Below are 23,837 nucleotides of genomic sequence, written 5' to 3'. Positions count from 1 at the left end.
ATGACGCACCTTAAGTATTAGATCTTAAGCACAACCGCACGCACATTAAGTACAAAACCCACACACATTAAGCACAATCTTACACACATTAACTACAAAACCCACGCACTTTAAATATTAACTCACAGACTTTAAGTTTCAACACCTATTAACATTAAGCACAAACTCACGTACATTAAGTACAAAACCCACGCACATTAAACACAACCTCACGCACATTAAGCACAAACCACACGCACTTTAAGTATTAACTCACAGACTTTAAGTTTCAACAACTATTAACATTAATCACTAACCTCACATACATTAAGCACAAACCCTACACACATTAAGCACAAACTCCACTCACATTAATAACAAATTTCACGCACCTTAAGCACAAAAGTCCACACTTTAAGTTTTAACAACTACTCACGTCAAGCACAACTCCACGCACATTAAGCACAAAACTCACGCACCTTACGCACAAAACTCACGCATCTTATATACAAAACACACACACATTAATCACAGATCCGCTCACCTTAATTTTGACCTAGATGCAAAAATTACAAAATTGCCACCGCGTTTTTTTTAAAAAAAAATTTGGTAATCCTGGACGTTGATTTAAGCGAGATGAATAGCCCAGATTAAACCGCACAACCGCACCTGGGCACCCTAACCGCACAAGAACCTAATTATATTATATATATATATATATATATATATATATATATATATATATATATATATATATTCATTCATTCATTCTTCCTTTCTTTCTTTTGTCATTTTATATTTTTTCTTTATTTATATTTTAATTTCTCTATGATTCTCAATTTTTTATTATTCACTTTCACATTATTATTTTATATTCCTAACAAGTGGTATTAGAACGGTTTAATTGAGAATTTTTTTTAAAGATCTCGACTTTCATCAGGTTTGATATCGAGAAGTTCGACAGAAAAAGTAGTTTTTTTATCTGTAAGGTTCATATGAAAGCCATTCTAACCCAGAGCGGTTTGAAGAAAGCACTAGCCGAGAAAAAGAAAAGCTGACTACAATGACAGATGTAGAGTGAAAGATTTGGATGACAAGGCACGTTCAACCATTCAATTGTGCTTGTCTACAGAGGTTCTACGCGAGGTGGTATGTGAGATGACTACGTCAAAATTATGGTACTAGCTGGAATCGCTTTATATGGCCAAATCTCTGGCGAACAGACTACACTTAAAGAGCAGATGTACACAATCTGTATGACAGAAGGTACTTCTATTAAGTCTCATTTGGATGAATTTAGTTCTATTATATTAGACTTGAAAAATAACGATATTGATATTTATGATGAGGATTGTGTTGTTTTATTGATTGTCTCTCTCCCTAAATCTTACAAGTATTTCAAAGAAATTATGTTGTATGGTAATAGTGATGCTCTTACTTTTGACGACGTCAAGTCAAATCTATTATCCAAAGAAAATTTTGACAAAGAAATTTATTCCGAGAAGAAAGGTGAAGGTTTGTCTGTTAGAGGACAATTGTCACCTTAGATGGACAATAAAAATAAAAAATTTAAGTCCAGTAGACTAAAGTCTAACAAATCTTATAAGTACTGCAAGAAGCATAGGCATGATGTGTCTGAATGCTTTAAACTGAAGAACAAACAAGAGAGAAAGAAAAGAAGTCCGATGAAGCTGGTTTTGTTACAAGTGATTCAAAAGGTGATGTTCTATTATCCATTAACTCCAGTAACAAACAGAGCAAAACTGAGGAGATTCTGGTTGTACAGTCCACATGTGCCCTCATAAAAACTGGTACATCTCTCTATAACCAATTGTTGGTGGAGTTGTCTTGAAGAGGTAATAATACCCAATGCAAAGTTATTGGAATTGGAAGTGTTCATATTAGAACTCATCATGATAACGTTGTCAGTACTCTTACCAATGTTCAGTATATTCCTAATTTGAAACGGAACATGATATTCCTTGGGCACCTTGGAATCTCTGGGGTGCAAGTACACAATTGAAGGTGGAGTTTTTAAGGTAATTAAAGGTTCTCTTGTTTTAATGAAAGCTTCTCATTCTAAAAGCGTGTATGTTCTGCATGGTAGTACTATAACAGGTTCAGTAGCACTCTCCTCATCGATATCTGATGCGGATCTCACTCAATTATGGCATATGCATCTGAGGCATATGAGTGAGAAGGACATGCATATCCTGAGTAAGAAAGGCCTCTTAGGTAATTCAAGTACATGTAAATTACAAATTTGTGAGCATTGTGGTTTTGAGAAACAAAAGAGAGTTAGTTTCTCTAATGCTACACACCGTACCAAAGATGTATTGGAATATATGCATTCTGATTTATAGGGACCGACTAAAGTCCCGTCTCTAGAAAGTTGTACATTTTTTATGTCTATCATCGATGATTTTTCTTATACTATTTGGGTTTATTTTTTGAAACAAAAAAAAAATTAAGTATTTTCTATTTTCATAAAGTGTATATTTGAAATTAAGAAAATCAAACTCTTAACTATAAAATCAATGCCTTCTTATTAACATACTAGGACTTTATGTCAAACTTGCACAATTTTTTATCAACTCTTAAAGATACACTAAAGTGGCCAGATGATCTCTCATGCATCTAATTCTGTACCCAAAGTGATTTAGTTTTGTATTGACTATTGAGTTAATAACTAAAATCGTATATCAATTATGTCATAATTCAAAAATTAATCATTGACTATTAATTTTTCTCAAATTAAGGCCTCAATTATTCAATTTTTACTCAATAAGGTTTAACAATTACTTTATTGCGTAAGAATTAAATAGTTGAGGAACTTATATAGTAAAAATTAAATAGTTGATTTAAACAAATAACAATCACAAGATAACAACCTGGTCTTACAAATTAGTCTAATGTAAGAGGGTTACCTTCAAAATTTGTAGAGCTTGCGTTGTCTGACTTGTCTCTAGTCTCTGCCAATCTTGAACATTAACTTGATTATTACCAATTCCAAGTCGAACAAGAGAAGTAGAGAATATTCAACACTTAATCTTAGTTTTTAAAGAGGCAAACTTCTCTTGAATGTAGTAATAAGGGCTAAATGTATAGGTTTAGGCTTTATGTTGTCTATCCCTCTAATTGGCCTAACTAATCAGGACTTGGAGCATCCACATTAGTGGAGTTATTTTGTAGTTTTTGAGGAGATTTTGTAAGTGTGATTAGAAAAGAGAAGATGGGTGGGGAGAGAAAAAAGAAAAAAAAAAAAACTAAAGTTGATTGTAAAAAAAATAAAATAAAATAAACAGAAGGTTTATAGACGCGCCTGACGCGTCCGTGTGGGCTGCTGCTGCGCACAGCAGATGTCCCTCCTCATTTCCGCGCTCTGACATTATTTTTGGCCTTTGCAGGCCCATTCTTTCCCAATTAATTCTTCTCCACATTTGCTATAATCTTGAGCATGAGTGATTTAATTTGACATTTTCCTCACAATATTCATTGATAATGTTGCTCTTAAACCCAATAATTGGACTTTCAAATAACTAAGGCTAGGGTAGGCTTTTAGGGCATTCAAAACTAATAAGTTAAGCTAGGGATGACAACGGGGTGAGGCGGGAAATGGGGTCCTCGTTCCCAAAATAGCTCCCCGTCAGGACTGAGATTGATTTTCCTGTCGGAGGCGGGTTGAATTGCCACTAAGTTAGGCTAGGATAGGACACAAAAGGGGCTTGCCTACAAGTGGCCACAACCTAGAGGCCTAAAATACACCCAAGTATGTCCCAAAACATAAGAAAAATGTGCTGAAAAATTAAAGACACTTCTTCCACTTTCTAGGCCTACAAGTTGGCACAACCTAGGGACCTAAAGTACATCAAAATAAGCTCCAAAGCAAATAAAACAGTGCTGACACTTCTTGGCCTTTAAGATGTAACTTGCATGGGCCGCATGGCTATTATCTCTCTAATTGGGTTTGAAACTAGGCTTGATCCAAATAATGTATTGAAAACACAGTATTCCTTAAAATTAAAACATTAAAACATCATAATAAAAGTGATTTTTGAACATGTTTTTGTGCATAAACATAAATAATGAGTCAGATTATTGAATTTTCATCATTCACCTCCTTTGAAAGTTCAGCTTCTGAATACAAAGTGTAAATAAACAGGCAAAAAGAAGTGGGAACAAAATCAGCATTGCACCCACAATGGGCAATTGATGATGGTGATACCCAAAATAATCCCTCAAAAAGGCTGCCACTGTTTTCTTTTCTCCAAAAACCATGATCTCCTCCTCTACGTCTCCATATTGCGAAGAAAGCATGCAGTTTAGGGACCAAGATGTAGGGATTAAATAGTAAAACCAGACCCACCACTTGGGTATTTGCTGCAAGATTATGAACATATATAAAATGATTGTTTGCAGTAATGCCTTAAGTTTCTTATAATAGAAAGTATTTCTTGTACTCACTGGCTTACGAATCATGAATCCAGCAAAGAGGTTGAACATGGAGTAAAAAGGAGATTGCAGAGTTGCAGCTATGTGAAAGCTTGGAGTCATGGCGACAAGCAGCATTCCCAGATAATTGTAGTACAGCAGCGTGCAAAACATGGCATAGAAGTACCACAAAACCTTGTGTGCTGACCCGTAGTATCCAATCATTGGATATGTGATAGCCGTGAACACAACTGTTTGAGCAAACAGATAAGGAATCTCGACGATAACCTATATATGACAATATTAGGAGTTTCATTAGATCGAATGTTATAAGGAACATGTTGAGGTATTTATACCCAATGTTGCAAAAGGCGCTAGGCACTAGTCGAGCGGCCGGGGGACGCCTAGTGCCTAGACAACACCTAAGTAGTTTAGTAATTCGAGTATATCATCTTCACTTTTCCCACTCAAGATTGTGAGTTACTGAGTTGTTAGATTGTCTTAATCTCCCAAACAAGTTAACTACATATGCTAGATGGTTAATTGAGTACATGGCTGGAGGAATATATAAAAGGAGCAACCAAGCAGACAAAAAAAAAACCAAAAACCACTTGGCCGAATTAGGCGCCCAACTCGGCGCCTAGGGTGCCTAGTCGGCCGACCGACTAAAAGCCGCCTAGGGCTGAAATCGCCTTGGCCTAGGCAGCCACCAAGGCTAATTTTTACAACACTGTTTATACCTGTGCCAATGCATAAGCCCATGAAGCATACATCCCAGCAAATCTGTCCCTGTACAAGACAGTTCTCTCTGTGCTGACATATGGTATAACTGTTGAGCAATTGTTTATCCCACATTGGATTACTGCAGTGAACATTGAACCAAGTATATTCAACAAGCTCTGCTGGTTTTCTCTATTAATTCCACAAGAAAACAAAAGGATTAATAGTTCCTTTGAGAGTAGATATAATCAAATCTTGGACGGAGCAGCTAGTAAGTATAATATTCTTACATTTTCTTGCCTTGGTCCCAAAACAACAATCCTAAAAGAAGAGATGTGATGAGCATATGAATGAATCGCATCAAGATGTAGGAAGGACTCCTCCAGTAAGACCAATACTGCTTCCAAAGGCAGGTCTTGAACTGGCCCCACCCCTTCTGTGAAAAGGGGGTGGGAAAATGCAACTGCTTTGAGCCGTGACGTGGAACGCTCAGCATCTTTACAAGTTCTTTGTTATTTCTACCAATATTCAGGTGCAATTGTAATTCAGAAATATTTTAGAATGAATCAGGAATTAATTGAAGAGTTAATTCTGGAGGTAGCTAATCCTCTGACTATCATTCATCATTCATAAAGTATTGAATCATTTCCAATTGTAATCCACTATAAGTTTTTTCCTGTGTGAACAACGCTTAACATTGAGGGTACGGTGAAATTAGGGGTACTAGAATAAGGAAATTATGGCTTTGTTTATGGCGTGTGAAAAACAATTGACTCAATGGTCATAACTTTCCAATTTTATCCTCAATGTTAATGATTTACACAGGGAAAAGCTAATGGCGGATTACAATTGCAAATGACTCAATACTTACAAGGTGTTTGGTTGTAAATCTTCTACAATGTAATTCTTTGGCATGAGAAACTACATTGTTTGGTTGGAGGGAGGAATTGCAATTTGGCAGCAGCTGGGAAAGGAAAAAATAGGAACATGACTGAATTGCCCTTGATTATTATTATTATTTTATTATTACACAAGGGAATTTTAGTCGTAAAATCACTTCTTCCCTTCCCATTCTCAATAATTCTATTCCTCCCTACCAAACAATAGAATTTCAATTCCTACTTTATTCTCACCTTATTCTTTTCCCACAGAATCACAATTCCTTTCCTCCCTAATTCCCTCCTCCCAACCAAATGCCCTGTTAAGGACTAAATTTGGTAGCTTTAAAAGTCAAAGACTAAAATTGGAAATAAGTGATAGTCAAAGTACTAAATCCAGAATTAAGTCTTAATTGAAGCTCTTTATTTTATCAGACTCACTTGTTTAAAGAAGATTTTTGATAGATTTCTGCAAAATCTAAGCCAAGTTCAGCTTCTGCAAATGTTGAAGTGACTTCTAACATCCATGTTGCTGGATTATAATTATCCTTTATTTTTGGCACACCAGAGATACCCTGTTAAGACTTAATTGTTTCAGTAAATGGACAATGGAAAAGCATGGAAAGTGTACAACAGATCTGGCAAATTAAACTGACCTCAAAATATTCAATCATTTTACAAGAATGCCAACCCAGCGGTCCCCAGTAGATCATTTTCCCACCGGTTTTCAAGAGAATAAGCTAAAGAATAGTAGAAACAAATGTGTACTTTGAACAAGTGTAGTATTAAATGTTAAAGCAATCAATCAATCAATATTCATCTTCTCATGCTTTCTAAATTAACAATTACTTATTACCTCATCAAAAGCTTCAAATATATCAATACTGGGTTGGTGAATGGTGCAAACAATTGTTCTTCCTGTGCCAACCACATTCTTTACGGCACGCATCACAATTGCAGCTGCCCTTGCATCAAGCCCAGTTGTAGGCTCATCCATGAAAATGATCGAGGGGTTCGCAACCAACTCCACAGCAATTGTGAGCCGCTTGCGTTGCTCTGTTGAAAGACCACTGATACCAGGCATGCCTACCAGCATGTCCTTTATTCCGTCAAGCTCAATTGTCTCAATCACTTCCTTCACAAATTCCTACATACACACCCAAGGACAATCATATCATATTGGAATTAATTGTATACACAAAAAAATGTTGCAGAAGGCACTAGGCGCTAGTCTAGTCGGGCGCCCGGGGGAGCCTAGCTCCTAGAGCGCCTAAGCAGCCGAATATACCATCTTCACTTTTCTCACTCAGGGCTGTGAGTTGTTAGACTATTATAATCCCCCGAACTAGTCAACTACATATGTTAGATGGTTAGTTGAGTACATGGCTGGAGGAATATAGAAGAGGAGCAACCGAGCAGGCAAACAAAATCACTCGACCGAGTTAGGTGCCTAATCGGCCGGCCGACTAAACGTCACCAAGGGCTGAAATCGGCTTGGCCTAGGGGTGCCTAGTCGGCGCCAGGCGGCTACCTAGGCCGATTGTTACAACACTGACACAAAATGGGTTCAGAAAATAATAGGGCAATCCTGATGTAGCATAGAAATGGACAGCCATACAGATTTAGTTTTGGAATCAATCTCTGGAGGAAGCCGTAGCCAAGCAGAAAAGATAACTGATTCTTCTACTGTAATCTGAGGAGAATGTATATCAGTTTGCTCACAGTAACCAGAAACTCGAGCAAATGTCTCTTGAACTTTAGGGTACCCTCCAATCCTTATTTCTCCTTCCACTATACCACTAGTCTTTCTACCAGAAAGAACATCAAGAAGAGTTGTTTTTCCAGCACCACTGACACCCATAAGAGCAGTAAGAACACCAGGTCTGAGTGCAGCAGTGATGTTGGAAAGAAGTTGTAGTCTTTTTTCAGTGAAACCGCGTTCCTTCATTGCCTAAAAACAGAATAACAGATATAAGAGGATTAAATCAACCAATGAATCTGGCCTTAATGATCTTTCCAGATACAATCCATTGTCAAATGAGAGTGGTATATATGTTCCATTACCACAGGCATGTCAATGTAGTATTGAACATCTTGAAAAACTACACTTAAGGCTTCAAAAGGCAAAATCACTCGGCCTGCAGAAGACAAGAAAAAAGACTTTTTTTAAGAAGAAAATAAATTTGAATCATAAGGCAATTCAAAAGAAATAAACAAAAGGAAAAAGTACAAAACCTGGATTAGAAGGTTCAGAAGTTTTTTCTTCAACAGGCACTTTATGAAGTGATTTTCCACTTCCTTGTATTTTTGAGAATTTTTCCTTTGAAATAATAGCACGTGAACCTGGGGCTGCATGGATATTGGAATTGAATAACTATACTAAAATTGTTCTGTAGTTTCATCTCAAATACAATAGATATGTGAACTTACGTTTAAGGAAACTCAAGGCTAATGTGAAACCAAGGTTAAATAGTATTGTAAAGCCAAATAGAGCACCAATTGATACCCAATATAGGTACCCATCAAAATTTAATCCTCGGCTTTCAAGAACTTCTTCTCCTATTGTCATATTTGTGGGTGACATCTGCAAGAATTAACGAAGAATCAACCAGGAATGAAAAACATACCATGTATTACAGGTGTCAATCGTGCCAGTCCGCTCGGTTTCAAGCTAGTCCTGTCTGACTTGTTCAGGCTAATCAGTTATTTTATTATTTTATTTTCGGGTTTGGGTTGGCCCTAACCCTAAACCAACCTAGGGCTATCGGGCTTATTAGATGGGTTGAACCATATGAATAAAATTAGAAACTGAGAGTGAGTACCCACATTTGATGGAGCGAGACGAGTAGGAATGTCAATTCAACCCGACCCCAATAATGGGGAAACCTGGTCCCTGCTCAGACAGGGATTGTACACCCGCCCCAACCCTGAATCCTTATATATATATATATATATATATATATATATATATATATATACACACACACACAAATACACACACACACACAAATATTTAATGGCAAAAACTTGTGTGAGACCGTCTTATGAATCCTTATCCGTGACGGGTTGGGTCTGTTGAATTTGGAAGATGGAATGGCCAGGCGGGTGGAGAATAATACCACCCGCCAGTTAGGCGGAAGCAATATGAAGAATCAAGACTAGGAAATGAATATAAAACTGAAATTATATTGGTATATATCTGTTTCTAATACAGAAACACAGTACATATATTACACAAATACATAACTGTAAATACCTATTCATAAACTGACACCTATTCATAAACAGACACAACCCTATAGATAAAACTAACTCTTTATTTTCAACACTCCCCCTCAAGCTTGAACATCTGGAAGTTTCAAGCTTGGATTAAAACATACACTCTACCTTACTTTAAATTACAAATGAAGACTAAAAGCAGCTAGAGATTAACAGTGTGGGATGGCTTCGGAGGAACAATGCTATACACAACCATTGGGAATGAAGGCACCGAGGGCAAGATTAACACGAATACCCACACAGCAACATAAGCACTCCCTTGAGAAGCCGATATCCGCGGCAGATCCGCGGCAACTTACTCTAAATGGCTCACACTCCGGACTCTTCTCGGCACTAGGTAGCCCTTTTCCCCTTTGGATGGCTTCACTCCAGACCTTATCAAGTACCAGGTAGCCCTTTTCTAGGTCGCCCCCTCCGCTAGACCGGCACCGGATGGGTGGACGGCTTCACTTTGGATAGCTTTCACTCCGGACTCTTCTCGGTTTCCTTTGAACCTTATCAAGTAGCGGGTAGCCCTCTTCCAGGTAGCCCTTTCCCACCACACTCCAACCTCTCAACAAGAGCACCAAAGTAATGACAAATACACCCAAAGAGTGAAGTATGAATACCGAGAGCACCACATATGATTGTTGTTTATACCCCTTATAGGATAAGTGAATAACAAAAGAGACTTCCGGAAATAAACAAAAGGTACCAAACTTGAAAACCCTAGGGAATAAATATGGTATACCGAATACAGTTATACCAAAAAATCCCGGAAAGAAGTTGGCAACAAACCCAAAAAGCATTAAAACTTCACCAACATGTCCAAAGAAGGGCAAAACAACAATCTGTAAAATTTTCACCGGAAAAATACATCATATGCACAGAAGGAATGGAGGAGAGCCGACGAGCAGAACTGGAGAGTTTCGCCAGAAAAAGCCACCGGAGACAGCCTCACGCGCCGGCGCGTGCGATCGGAGTCCGACAATGGCGGCGGCGCGTGGAGGCGCGTGGGGGAGGAGATGGCGATACCACTTGCTGGGTCAGGCTCGCCGGAGACAGTAGAAAGGATGGGTGACACCAATTTGACAAAAGAACTCACCAAAAGCAAGTAATTTGAAAAATTAGGGTTTGCGTGAACAGTAACTTTACTGTTCATGCAATGAAAAACAATTTTGATGTTTGGAATGCCCTAGGAAAGTAGGCTCTGATACCATGTTGAATTTGGAAGATGGAATGGCCTGGCGGGTGGAGAATAATACCACCCGCCAGTTAGGCGGAAGCAATATGAAGAATCAAGACTAGGAAATGAATATAAAACTGAAATTATATTGGTATATATCTGTTTCTAATACAGAAACACAGTACATATATATACACAAATACAAAACTGTAAATACCTATTCATAAACTGACACCTATTCATAAACAGACACAACCCTATAAATAAAACTAACTCTTTATTTTCAACAGGGTCAAGATGAAAATGAAATATGTTATATTTTATTATTTTGATTTAAAAGTATTACATTTTTCCTCATAAGTATTATATTTTCTCTTATAAGTAACAAACACTTGCCATGGGATAAACTATCAAGAAAATTTTACTCCTATTGAAAAGCTAAACACTATCAAAATTCTTCACTCATTACTAATTAGCTGTCAACCAAGATTTGTGATTGCAACAGCTGGACGTAAAAAGAAAAAACTTTTCTAAACGGTGACCTTGAGGAAGAAGTCTACATAGAAATACCACTTAGTTTCAAAGGAAGTTTGGCAAAGAATCAGGTTCGCAAACTCAAGAAGTCCTTGTATGACATTTAACAATCCCTTTGAACCTGGTTTGTCATATTCACAAAGGTGATTTTGAAGCTTAACTACATACATAGTCAGGCTAATCATACTTTGTTTGTCAAGAAATCTCATGCTAGGAAAATTGATGTATTAATAGTCTATGTCGATGATATTATTCTATCTGGGAATGATTTGGAAGAATTACAAATGTATTTTCAGAAGATTTTGAAGTTAAAGATCTTGGAAATACTAAGCATTTCCTTGGGATGGGAGTGACCAAGGAAGGGCATTGTTGTTCCTAAAAGGAGACTGGTATGCTTGGATAGTTGGATGTAAACCAATTGATACTCTTTGTGGACAATTAGAAGAAACTGAAACTTGGCACTGAGAAAGAAAGTACACCGGTAGACGGGAGATATCAACGAATTGTTCAACACTTGAGTACACATTCGATCAAATATTGGTTTTGCAGTGAGTGTTATGAGTCAATTCATGCACAATCTTAGAGGAACACATGGAGGAAGTCTACAACATTCTTAGATACTTGAAAATGACACCAGGGAAAGGTTTACTCTTCAAAAAGAGAGAGAATCTTTACATTGAGATGCACTTAGACGTAGATTGGGTAGGGAACATCATTGATAAACGGTCAACTTCTGGGTATTGTTCTTTTGTTTGGGGTAATCTTGTTAGATGGAAGAGCAAGAAGCAATCAATGGTAGCCGGAAGCAGTGTCAAAGCTGAGTATAGAGCACTGGCACAAGGAATTTGTGAAGGGATTTGGATTAAGAAAAAAAAGGTTCTTAGTGAACTGGAACAAGTGAGTTCATCTCTTATTTTGATGATTTGTGGCATTTAAGCAGATATGGCAGCTATCAGCATAGCAAAGACTCATGTGCATCATGATACGACTAAACATGTTGAAATTGACTGACACCCCATCAAGGAGAAAGTGACCAGTTAGACTATTAAGTTGAACTACATTTCTACCAAGCAATAAACTGTAGACATCCTAACCAAAGCTATACCTAAACCTAACTTTGAAGACTTAATTTGCAAGCTAGGATTACATGATATATATTCTCCAGCTTGAAGGGGAGTATTGAATATTCATAGTCAAAGTTAGGGATTTTATTTTAGAAAAGTATTTTAGGAATAAAAGGAGAGATCGGCTGTGATATTTTCTTATGATTTTGTTTCATCATTTTAAGGGAAGAATCAAGCTAGTTAGTTTTTTTTCCATTGTTGTGTGGTTCGTATATATGATGTTATAATTACTGTCCTTTTTTTTTTTTTTTTGAGCAAGAAATTCAAAAATTCTTCAATTAGCTAGTATGGTTTATATGCACTCACCTTTTCCCATCGGGGGGCAAGAAATTCATTCAGAGCAAGGCCTATCTCACCATATGAAATTGGAGAAACCCAGAATCCCCATTTCAACCAAACTGACATAGAAGCTGCAATAAACATTTCCATATGAGTTATATTCCTCTCCTCACAGAAGTCTTATATACGAAACGAAAACAAAATGATAGTTGGAAATATTACGTCGTGAGATTATGAAGCCACCAAATAACAAAACAAACATAATTGATAGATTGCCAACTGTTGTAGCAACAACAACTGTTGGGAAGATAGCAGCCAAGAACCGGAATAAGGATATTGATGACATATGCACAGCAAAGAATACAAGTAATTGGCAGAAGAACCTGGAAGCATTAATAAGAAATTGAGAACTTGAGTAAAAATCCCAGCACCAATTAAATTAAACATTGTTATATTTGAATGGCCACTTTATTCAAAGCTAAAGAGATCAGTAACATGGTTAATAACTTGGACAGTTATAATATTTCAATATGAAAAATACTCATCATTAAAGAAAATGAAGCAATGGTATATCAATTGACACTCACCTACCAACCTCAGGACTGAAACCAACGGCATAATAAGTAATAGATGTCCAAACAACAGATTCCAACAAAGAAAGAGGAAATTTGAGAATGGTAGTTGGGATTGCATATGCCCAAGCTGGGTAGAAACACAATTCTCTCTGCTTGAAGAAAACTTCTAGCCTTGTAACGGTCATGGGCAGCTCGGGTAACCCATCAACAAGTAGAATAAGTAGAGCATAGAATAGAGCTCCCAAATAATAATTTGCATGCAGAAGATCCACATCCATCCTAGTTCTCAAAAACACAGTTATTGTTATAAATGCGCTTGTCATAAGCTGCATTAAAGAAATATAAAAGTCATATCCTTCCTGCAGGTAGTTGATCGATAGAGCAAAAAGTTAGGAACTAAAAGTTGCATAGCAGACCTGAACAAATTTGAATATATAAATAAAAGAATTTCTTTTCATGAGAAGAAATTCTCTCAAGATGCAAACTCGGAAGAGTGTCCATTTAGGAAGTGAATACACACTAGAATTTATAGCATTTTTATGGCTCTTGGACTTATCATATGGCACAGAAAGCTCCTTGAAGAGATTATTTCCATAAGGAGATTCCTTAAATTTTGTTGATATTGTATCAACAGAAACATAGCTATATGCCTGTTGAGTTCGATTATTCCAGTATTGTGCCTGATCTTTCCTTGAGATGACCTATAGCAGATGCAAGAGGCAAGGTTAAAACTTAAAAAGAGATTTTACTTAACAGACTATAGAAAAGTAGCATGCGTGAGGAACTTGCCTCCTGGAGAAAGTCAGCTACCCCTTTCCTTTCAGGACACTTGAACCCACAATTTTCAAAAAATTCTAATATGTTGCTTCTAGGACCATGGAAAATGACTTTTCCCTCAGCCATCAAGATTATATCATCGAAGAGGTCAAATACTTCTGGTGCTGGTTGAAGAAGAGACATTAGTATCGTAGCATCTGTGATGTGAGCCAACTGTTGAAGGCAAGCAACAATCTGATATGTGGTCGAACTATCTAAGCCATTTGATATTTCATCCATAAACAATGCTTTTGTTGGGCCAACAATCATTTCCCCTGCATTAATATTGATATGCTACTCAATACATTATAAAACACTTTGAATTTCCAAACAAACATTTAATTTGCTGCTAATACGAAATTTTTCTCTCGTCCTATTACATTGTGCAAGGCTAAATTGAGGCTTTTAGATAACAGATTTTCAGTACCTGTTGTTAGCCTTTTCTTTTGGCCGCCCGAGATACCTCTTCTCATAGCATTACCTACTATCGTGTCAGCACAAACATCAAGTCCAAGAATCTGAAATTAGTTGAATTGAAACAAAGATCAGCTTAGCTTCTTAACATATATTCCATTTTCAACTATATGTTTTTTGTTATAGAAAGAAGCTAAATTTCTAATTGTTTAAAAAAGTATTGCCGTACATACCTTAAGGATGTAATCTGTCTGAAGGTTTGTCTTTTGTCCTTCCACAGAAATTGCCTGTATAATTAATTAAATAGGCGAAAAGATAGAACTATATATATATCTTCAACAGTGGCTTGAACACCAAAAATGTCCTTCAATTCAGGCCAATTATGTACTAAAAGAACACTTGGAAATAAAATAGAACATGATTTAAGAAGAAAAAAAAAAAGAAGTCATTTTTAGTCCTTCAATTGCATATAGGAAAGTTAGTGAGAGATTAAACAAAAACTTAAGAATTTGGAATTTGATACATATAAGACCTTAACTATCAGGATAATTATGCATAAGAAGAAATTATGATTGCTTTGTTACAAGTGGACTTTCTGAAAGACATACTTATTTGATCTATAAATACCTTCAAATAATTCAATAACTAAATCTGGAAAGATAATGAATGCCACTGGAACTAATTTTAGTAAGATATATTTTAAAGTATGTCACATAGTTTGAAATTTCTATCCAAAAAGGGATACGAGTGGTGAACATGTATGCCTTTATTTACCAGAAATGGATGTCATTAGCAATAACAACGAAGAAAACATGAGAGAAAATAAATTGTTGCTTTTGCATACATCCAAGCAATGAAGTATAGCCATGTTAATCCATAGAAATAAACTATAAAATGAGGTGCTTAAAACAAGATTTTCACAAAACCAACCGAGAGAATCTATGCAAAAGCACTAATGATCCTAAAAGGCTAATTGTCATAATACCAAACATACACTATCAAATGGACGAAATGATAGAGAGTATAAGTTATGCTGCTAAAACTACCTTCATGTAAATATCTATGTCCTGATCAGGAACAATTCCTGCTTCCTTCTCCATCTTGATTAGCTCAACCAAAATATCTGCACAGGGATAAAGCATTTATTATATATATTTATTCCCATATGAATGTTGAAATAAGTGTACAACTTTGTTCACTTTTTCAGTGTGGAAAGACATACCGGCTCTGCTACCCACGCCCTGGCAACAAGATGAGAAATCAAGGGTTTCTCTGACAGTCATTTCAGGGATATGTAAATCGTATTGACTAATGTATGCAGAAGTTTTCTGGGGGACAAATTCTTGCAATTTGTGCCCATTGTAAGAAATTTCTCCCCTAACCTGATTGAATCAATCAAAAGCAATCAGATAGATAAAATAAGGCATCCATCCATCAATTAAGAATGAATTCCTTAGAATGATGAAAGATGTTACATAAACAGAGACTGTCAAGTTAGTCCAGAACTACAACATCAAGAAGGAAAATGCCTTCTATTATGTTAACTACTTAAAAATAGATGGATCATCAGTAAAACGTATGAGGAAATCATCTAACACCTTCCAAGATGCATCCAGCTCCTTGAGTAACTCGTTACATTGGACCAAAATCTCTTTAGTACCTCAATTGAGTATGCACTGCCTTTGCAGTGACACATTGAAAACATTATGCACCCGGTAAATCCTGGTATGAGTCTGCTCCATCTTGCAATGCACCCGCTGAGGGTGATGGCGGGTGGAATGCATCCCGAAGGATTGAAACTGGGGGGAATGAAGGGAGGAATGGGACTATGGGAGGCAGTGTTGTAGTAGTATTCAAACCCATGGAAGAATCTCCACCCATTTCCTCGGGTGGTTTCCAATTAGGCACCCTAAAGGCCTAAATACATTTTGATGGTTATATTGAGGGTCAAAGATTGAAATAGGAAACTTGTAAGATGAATGACAAAAATGGAAAGTTTTTAAATAGCTGATAATATAAGGAAAAGTTTATTTGGGACATGTGTTTTGATAATGTTGTTCAATTTAATAGTTTAAGTGATCATTTTTTGTGTCATCGTATTAGTCAATTTTACATATTTTTAGTCAATTTCAACGAATGTTCCAAATGAGTTTTTCTATATATTGTCCACTTTTTAAAAGTTTTTTATTTTTGACTTTCATTCCTAAAAGTTTTCTATTTTAGCCTTCGATCCTTATATTGACCACCTTAGATTCGTCATCAGATTGGCTAGGGGCAAGAGCCATATGGGATCCAACCTCGCCTATAGCTAAATAAAAGAGTCATTTGGTCGAGATCAAAAATGTGTCCACAACTAACTTCCTAGAAGTTATATGGTGTTTGATCTCGTCTATCATCAAAAGAAGAGTTCTTTGGCCATGGTCAAAATCTTGTCCAAAACGACTAACTCCCTTGGGGTAATACGGGTGGACCTCGCTTATCGCCAAACGGAATAGTCCTTTGACCGGTGTCAAAACCTTGGCCAAAATGACTAACTCTCTAAGGGTGATACAAGGCCCGACCTCACTTATCACTGAACGAAAGAGTCATTTCGTCGAGGTCAAAACCTAAGCCAAAATGACTAACTCTCTAGAGGCGATACGGGGCCCAACCTTACCTATCACCTAACCAGGACTGAATTTTGGGGTGTGCAAAATGCCTAAGAGCACAAGGCCTCAATTTTTAGAGAGCTCAATATTTATTTTCGACCTAGATACTTAAGAAATAATATATATATATATATATATATATATGTTGGGTAATATGGTTGTAGCCTAGGTTTCCCAGGATAAAACGTGCTACGTTTAAGCACCTAACAGATGAGTTTAATCTGTTCAACAGGCTGAAGTTTCGGGTTTCAGACCGTTGGGGTGCAGGTTCACACGAGAGCACATCTCTCGCGGTCACAGATGCACGAGAGTCGTGCTCTCGGTGCCGAAGTTAGGCATAACATATGCCCGCAAGGCCAGCCCAGTTCCGGACGACATTCGTGCCCGCAGGTGCCGGCGCACGCGAGCTCGGGCTTGATTTCAAGCCTTTTGATGTCCTCTAGTTGGATTTTGATTTGCACCCCCCCCCCCCCCCCCCCCCGCGCGAGAGAGCCTCTATGCTATACAATTCTACAAGCTTGAAAAGAGCTCAGGTATATAAGGGGGGCAAATCTTGTTTCCAAACCAATGTGGGACAAAGTCCTACATTTTCCCTTCATTTCCCAACTTAAATGGGTCTACTTTGAGAATCAATATCTCATTCACCCATTATCCGTTTTGAGCGTACAATATATCAATCTCTTCGTCTTACTACGAAGAATCCGAATCCACTTTGACCCGACCCAAATCGGAAGTGGACCCCACTGATAATTGTACCACAAAATAGCCACTTAATATGCCATTTTAAGCTAATTTTCCCAACAATATATATATATATATATATATATATATATATATATATATATATATATATATATATATATATATATATATATATATGTAATTAATCCTGAGACTCATCAGTTTTTTTTTTTTTTTTTTTTTTTTTTTTTTTTGTAAATCACTTCACTCTCCTAATAATAATTATGACCTAATTAATTGAGTATGTTGTATGCCGCATAGCAAAATTGTTTTGTTTCCCCAACGACACAATTGATGTCTCAACCTGGAATCTGCAGAGATAACTTGAAACATATACCATTCACCAGTTCACCACCAATATCGCTTGAGAAATTGATTCTTCCCCCTAACAGATCGTTCTACTTGCATTCTAAACGATAGCGGTAGCCCAACAGGTAACTACTAAGCAAGTAATTTCAAGATTTTTTTTTTTTTTTTTTTGGTTTATTTGGACTTTGGAGATAGTAGGTTAGTAGGATTCTTATGGTTTGGTTTTAAATATTGTGCTTATACTTTTGGTAGCAATCGTTATACCCTACACCACGGCGTACATAGCACTGTGCGCCGCGCGCCTCCCAAAACGACGTCGTTTTGGGGTCGTTTTGGGAGGCGTGGTAGGAAGTTGCTGGGATTATGTGTATTTGTTCACACAGTTATGTGTATTTGTTCATACAGTTATGTGTATTGGTTCATACAGTTATGTACATTTTTTATACAATTATGTACATTCTTTTTATACAATTATGTACATCCGAATCAGAAAATTTGTGTGTATTATGTTAATAGTTGATGTGTATTATGTTAAAAGTTTATGTTTATTATCTATTATGTTAGATTATGTGTATTATCTTTTAAAAAGAGTATGTATATTTTGTTATATAATTATGTACATTCATGTATACAATTATGTGTATTCTAGTATAACATTATGTACATTCTTGAACAGCGGATTTTTTTTAAGAAAAAACTACTGCCATTCACTGGGGCGAGAAATTTCAAAAAAAAAAATTAAAAATTAAAACAACGTCGTTTTGCATCTGGGTGCATATTGCAACGCACGCCGTGGTGTAGGATATAAATTGCCCTTTTGGTAGAGCCACATTTATTTACAAGAACGGGGCCACAAAAATCCAAAAATCCAAAAATCGACCCAGCATCGAACGGAATAGTCTTTTGGCTGTGGCCAAAATGAAGGGAGGAATGGGACTATATGTGTGTTCTTAGAGCCGTTAGAAGTTAAAGGGAGTGAAAACGAGTAAGTTAAAAGTACATGCATGATGCATGATGCATGATTCGGATCCAAAAGGAGCAAAGAAAATGAAGAAAAGTAATACTTGGAGTAAGGAGAACCAAGCATCATGGTGGTAGTCACAGCCGTGGCCGTTAGCATGACTTGCTTTGCCACGCAACGTCTTGATATTTTTATCATAATTCAATGTTGGAAGATCCAAATCAAGTGATTCCAACAACATTCAAAAGATAATTCAAAGAGCTACACCTTTGATGAAGATCTCAAAGTCTAATTCAAATATGGTGAAAAATAACTTAGAAATCAAAATTGTTGCGCAAAGTATGACTATTTCACTACCAGCATAATGATGTGATGTTGATCGTGATCGAGCTTAGTACTTTATGAAAATACGTGATTCAATCAATTATAAAAAGAGTGTTAGGAATAAACCAAAATGTACATGCTTGTATCACGAAACGCACAGGCCAAAACGCATAATTTTATGAAAAAAAAACCAGCACGCCATGGTGTACGAGCCTTGTTACAGTAAAACGCACACACCATTCCACACCCACGCACACACCACCGTAAAATTCTCCATAATTTAGAATTATAGATGTACAAAATATAATTAATTGTTACTATTGATAGGTTCCCTAATATTCTGGTAAAGATTCTATTTTAAATATAACCAAAATTAAAAACCAAATACAATTACTCTTCCATCCTTGTCTTTTAAATATATCATTATTTAATTGTTGTTTGACTTTCAATCCTACCCATCCATTGAAACTTTATCAATGGATGAGATGGGATCTCATGATCTCACCTGATTGGGATGGTCTCACTGGATTCAATAAATAAATAAATAAATAAATAAATAAATATATATATATATATATATATATATATATATATATATATATATATATATATATATATATATATATATATATAGTCATTATTTTTATACTTGACAAATATGTTTTCAGAATCTATAGATTAGTCTTACTTGTAATTGAAAATAAAATTTTAGAAAGATTTGACATTGAAATTTTAATAAATAATTTTTTTATTTAAATAAAATTTTGTATTGTATTTTTTTCTTTGTTGAATTTTTATGTATTATATTTGGACAAAAAATTTTGTTATATTTTTATTTTTGTTATAGAATACAATAACATAAAGTTCAAATAGATTTGGACTCAATTACCTCAGTAATAGAGATCTTCTATTATTATTTTTTAGAGGTCTTTTGGAATTATGTTTATTGTCTCTATAAATAGATGTGACCTCTATTTTGTATGGAATGACCTTATATATATATTTTGTATATTATCAAATAATATACATTTAATAAACAAATAATTTACTTTTAGTATATGAAAAATGACCCACATAAAAATTTGCTGTCAACACCTTACTACCGGTTAGAGCTGGAAGAAGGGAAAGAGGTTGGCGAGTGAGTTTTGGGCTTTAGTATGTAATGTTGTAGAGAAATTTATTTACTATGTATTAACGAACGCTATGCTAGATGAATTTTAAAAAATAAAATAAAATAAGGAGAGAGACCTTGAGAGAATTGTCCAAGTTTGCTGAGAGTGCCTTCAATAATGATGTCTTCCCACATCCTGGAGGACCAAGTAGCAGTGTCATTCTGTCATAACAAATTAAACCTAGTTGAGTAATTAATTTGCATTGTGAATGTGAAATGACCATATATAATTCAACAATTATTTTGACATGAATTAGTTTTATAACTACGAAGAAGAGTAGAATATAACGGTCCAAATTTTGTCTTCCACCCATTACAATTACATACCTTCCGGGCTTAATCACACCGCTTACATCATTAACAATCTTTATCTTTGCCACTTCAGACTCTAAACATGGAATTCGCCTTGCAAACACCTGCCAATTCAAACAAAATACATCACTTACTTAATTTAAAACATACCTCTAATCTAGAGATTATTGTAAAAAATTATTGTTAGATTAAAACCAAAGCTTGAGCCACTTTGTTTTTGTTTTGTTTCTCAAAGAGGGCACATATATATAGATAGATACTTACCATCATAAAACTCTTGAAAGAATTCCAAAGAGTTGGGAGGGGTTTCCCATGAACAACCTCACACTCTGCTTCTACATGTAGATTAACATATCTCACTTCCACAGAAGGTAACTTTACGCCCGCTCTACAACGTAACAATAATAACTCAGTACTTAATTCACAACTAAATCTTCTCCATACAAACTGTTGGGTGGAGACAGGTAAAGGGTCAAGTCCATCAATTAATCACTAGAGGATTATTAGACGGAGCCGATGAAGGGCCAAATTCAGCACTCTGCCTCTCGAAAATGTGATAACGCTCTATAAGGAAATAAAGTTACGTCTTTGCTATAAGCTATAGTTTTTGGCCTAATGGTAAACGTTTGATCATTAGTTAGTGGTATTAGAGCAGAGTATAGCAAAAAATAGTTAAGATCAACAGGTGTTGGGAGGAGATTGTTCCTAACCTACAAACTATGGTGTTTAATCCATTCTTTTTTCTTTTTCTTTTTTTTTTTTTGTGATAATAAAGAAGGCACCTAATAAGAACCACTTGGTTGGCGTGAGTGCTGTGCACTCTCATTTCTTAAAAGAGGTCGGGAGTCCGAACCTCCTCTCGTATGAAAAAACCAATCTAGCCAATACTTTGCCCTAGAGTATGGTACAGGCAAGTGTCTCCTACAATTAGGATCGAAGGCACCTAGGCATATACCCTACCTACCTATCGATTCTTTTTCGGATTTTGTTCAACAAGCGGAGGTTGTCATGCTCAATGTGTTTAATGAGCTTCTCAATGAACATATGCCTTTCCACACCTCCAAGCCCGGTGATCACATCAACCACTCGTTTGTTTTCATAAAAAACAGCTGATCTCAATCTATCAAAGGTAGGCAATCTCTCAATTGCTGCCCATTGCAACAAGTAATCCTCATCAAAATCATCTTCATTTGTAATGGAACTCAAAACCGAGTTGTTACTTCTGAAACTCAAGTTATGATGATGATGTCTAAATGAGGTTGGTCCAATCTCCGATAGCTCATCAGCTCTTATTGATTCAATTTCATTTGAACCCACCAACTCAGCCATTTTGGGGCTAATCTGCACTTATAGCACACAAAACTTAAGAGGGATATATATGAGGCATCATATCATCCTTCCTAGTTCCTAATATAAACTACGCATGCACTTTGTCTAGTAATACAAGTTTATGAGGTAAGGAAATAAATCATTAACTATTCTACACATGCATTACTTAAACCACATTATAATAACATGCAGCGCAGCCTTGATACAACAAATATATATAGTTAATGAAAAGCATCATTATAACATTATAACATCATAAGTAGTTATAAACTAAAATGTTAAGTGCGTATCAACATCAACATCTCCACGCTGCAGCACATTCTTCATCCATGTTCGATCTCCACATTTGCCGCAGCATGCATTCGGTCATCCTTGGTATATAAAGAGTGTAGAATTGTTGTTTGCAATTATCGATCACCTCATCTCATTTAATTTCAATTCATCCATTCATAAATTCCTCTTTTTGTTTTCTTCTCACGTGTGTGCATATTATATATATAGAGAGAGTTAATTCCATTTCTGCTCCTAAATTTATAGGTGTTGATCCACTTTTAATCTTTTTTTTTTTTTCAAAACATCTTCATTTGGCTAGGTGTTGATCCACTTTTAGTCTCTCTTTTTTTCTTTTTTTCTTTTTTCCTCAAAACATCTTCATTTCGTCCTAATATTATTGTAGTATAACTATTTTTTGTCCTTCGTCAATAAAATCATTTAAATGGCATTAAATACAAGGTCAGTTTGGTTTATTTTTTAAGTGTTAAGTTCTTTTCCCTATTTTGGTCCTGTGTCATTCAACTTTTAGTCTTTTTTTTTTTTCAAACATCCATGTTGGTTCTAACATTATTGTGACATGACTATTGTTGATCCACCAATATGGTTAAATGACATTAAAATGGCGTTATTGACCACTCAAAATCCTTTTTTTTCTTCTTCTTGGTAATAGAACTACAAGTCTTGTGAATTTTTATGAAGTAGATAATGCACCGGACTTAAGGGTGCCAGGTGCGGTTAAATTTGAGCCATTGATCTTGCTTAAATCAACGTCCATGATTAACAAAAAAATGTGGTGGCAATTTGGTAATTTTTGCATCTAGGTTAAATTTAAGGTGCGTGGTTTTTGTGCTTAAGGTGCGTGATTTTTGTGCTTAAGGTGCATGGTTTGTGTGCTTAAAGTGAGAAGTTGTTGAAACTTAAGGTGCGTCAACCTGAAGCTGAAGGTGCATGATTTTCCTTCTTAAGGCGCGTGATTTGTATGCATAAGGTGTGATGAGTTGTTCAAACTTAAGGTGCGCTATTTTAAAACCTTAGGGGGGCGTTTGGTTCGGGGTCATCTTAGATTACCTAGGTAATCTGGGTCTGGTAATGTTATATTACCTTGTTTGGTTCAAGTTATGGGATTACCAGGTAATGTTATATTACCTGAAAGCTGATGTGGCGGTAATGTTTCAAGGTAATGTGATTACCCCCATTTTTTTTTAGGTAATCTTAGATTACCTTGAATTATTCCAACTTTGCCCTTGTTAACTAATCCTTATATAATAATAATAATAATAATAATAATAATAATAATAATAATAATAATAATAATAATGATGATGATGATGATGAAGAAATTAATATATACTTATATAATCAAATATACATATGTGTATACATGTGTATATTTAGTTTTTTTTAATATTTAAGCCTTGATATAATTCATAGATATAAATAAATACACAAACATTATATATATATATATATATATATATATATATATATATATATATATATATATATATATATATATATATATATATTACTAAGGACATTATTGTAAATTGATCCATATAACCTAAAATATAACCC

The 23,837-nt window shown here is 35.7% G+C and overlaps 1 protein-coding gene and 1 long non-coding RNA gene across 2 annotated transcripts in view; one reads left to right on the top strand and one right to left on the bottom strand.

Annotated features, from left to right (window-relative positions):
* LOC109165322 overlaps positions 1-6,437 on the top strand; it is a 9,079-nt gene extending 2,642 nt beyond the window's left edge. The window contains exon 3 of the long non-coding RNA XR_002051528.1: positions 6,337-6,437. This is a non-coding gene — a long non-coding RNA (uncharacterized LOC109165322). The remainder of the gene's footprint in view (positions 1-6,336) is intronic.
* Positions 4,031-23,837, bottom strand: part of LOC109165315 (pleiotropic drug resistance protein 3-like) — a 30,568-nt gene continuing 10,761 nt past the window's right edge. The window contains exons 2-25 of the mRNA XM_019314021.1: positions 21,625-22,001; positions 20,925-21,048; positions 20,676-20,764; positions 20,426-20,510; positions 15,417-15,576; positions 15,241-15,317; positions 14,428-14,481; positions 14,208-14,298; positions 13,754-14,055; positions 13,381-13,665; positions 12,977-13,290; positions 12,612-12,772; positions 12,417-12,520; positions 8,439-8,592; positions 8,244-8,357; positions 8,073-8,146; positions 7,627-7,959; positions 6,865-7,155; positions 6,665-6,748; positions 6,450-6,583; positions 5,421-5,648; positions 5,151-5,322; positions 4,444-4,698; positions 4,031-4,359 (exon numbers count right to left, since the gene is read on the bottom strand). Of these exons, the coding sequence (XP_019169566.1) occupies positions 4,093-4,359; positions 4,444-4,698; positions 5,151-5,322; positions 5,421-5,648; positions 6,450-6,583; positions 6,665-6,748; positions 6,865-7,155; positions 7,627-7,959; positions 8,073-8,146; positions 8,244-8,357; positions 8,439-8,592; positions 12,417-12,520; positions 12,612-12,772; positions 12,977-13,290; positions 13,381-13,665; positions 13,754-14,055; positions 14,208-14,298; positions 14,428-14,481; positions 15,241-15,317; positions 15,417-15,576; positions 20,426-20,510; positions 20,676-20,764; positions 20,925-21,048; positions 21,625-21,989 (4,317 nt within the window). The 5' untranslated portion in view covers positions 21,990-22,001 and the 3' untranslated portion in view covers positions 4,031-4,092. The remainder of the gene's footprint in view (positions 4,360-4,443; positions 4,699-5,150; positions 5,323-5,420; positions 5,649-6,449; positions 6,584-6,664; positions 6,749-6,864; positions 7,156-7,626; positions 7,960-8,072; positions 8,147-8,243; positions 8,358-8,438; positions 8,593-12,416; positions 12,521-12,611; positions 12,773-12,976; positions 13,291-13,380; positions 13,666-13,753; positions 14,056-14,207; positions 14,299-14,427; positions 14,482-15,240; positions 15,318-15,416; positions 15,577-20,425; positions 20,511-20,675; positions 20,765-20,924; positions 21,049-21,624; positions 22,002-23,837) is intronic.

The sequence above is a fragment of the Ipomoea nil genome, unplaced genomic scaffold (assembly GCF_001879475.1).
Source record: "Ipomoea nil cultivar Tokyo-kokei standard unplaced genomic scaffold, Asagao_1.1 scaffold3069, whole genome shotgun sequence".
Taxonomy (NCBI): domain Eukaryota; kingdom Viridiplantae; phylum Streptophyta; class Magnoliopsida; order Solanales; family Convolvulaceae; genus Ipomoea; species Ipomoea nil.
This window is presented reverse-complemented; position numbering and strand designations above follow the sequence as displayed.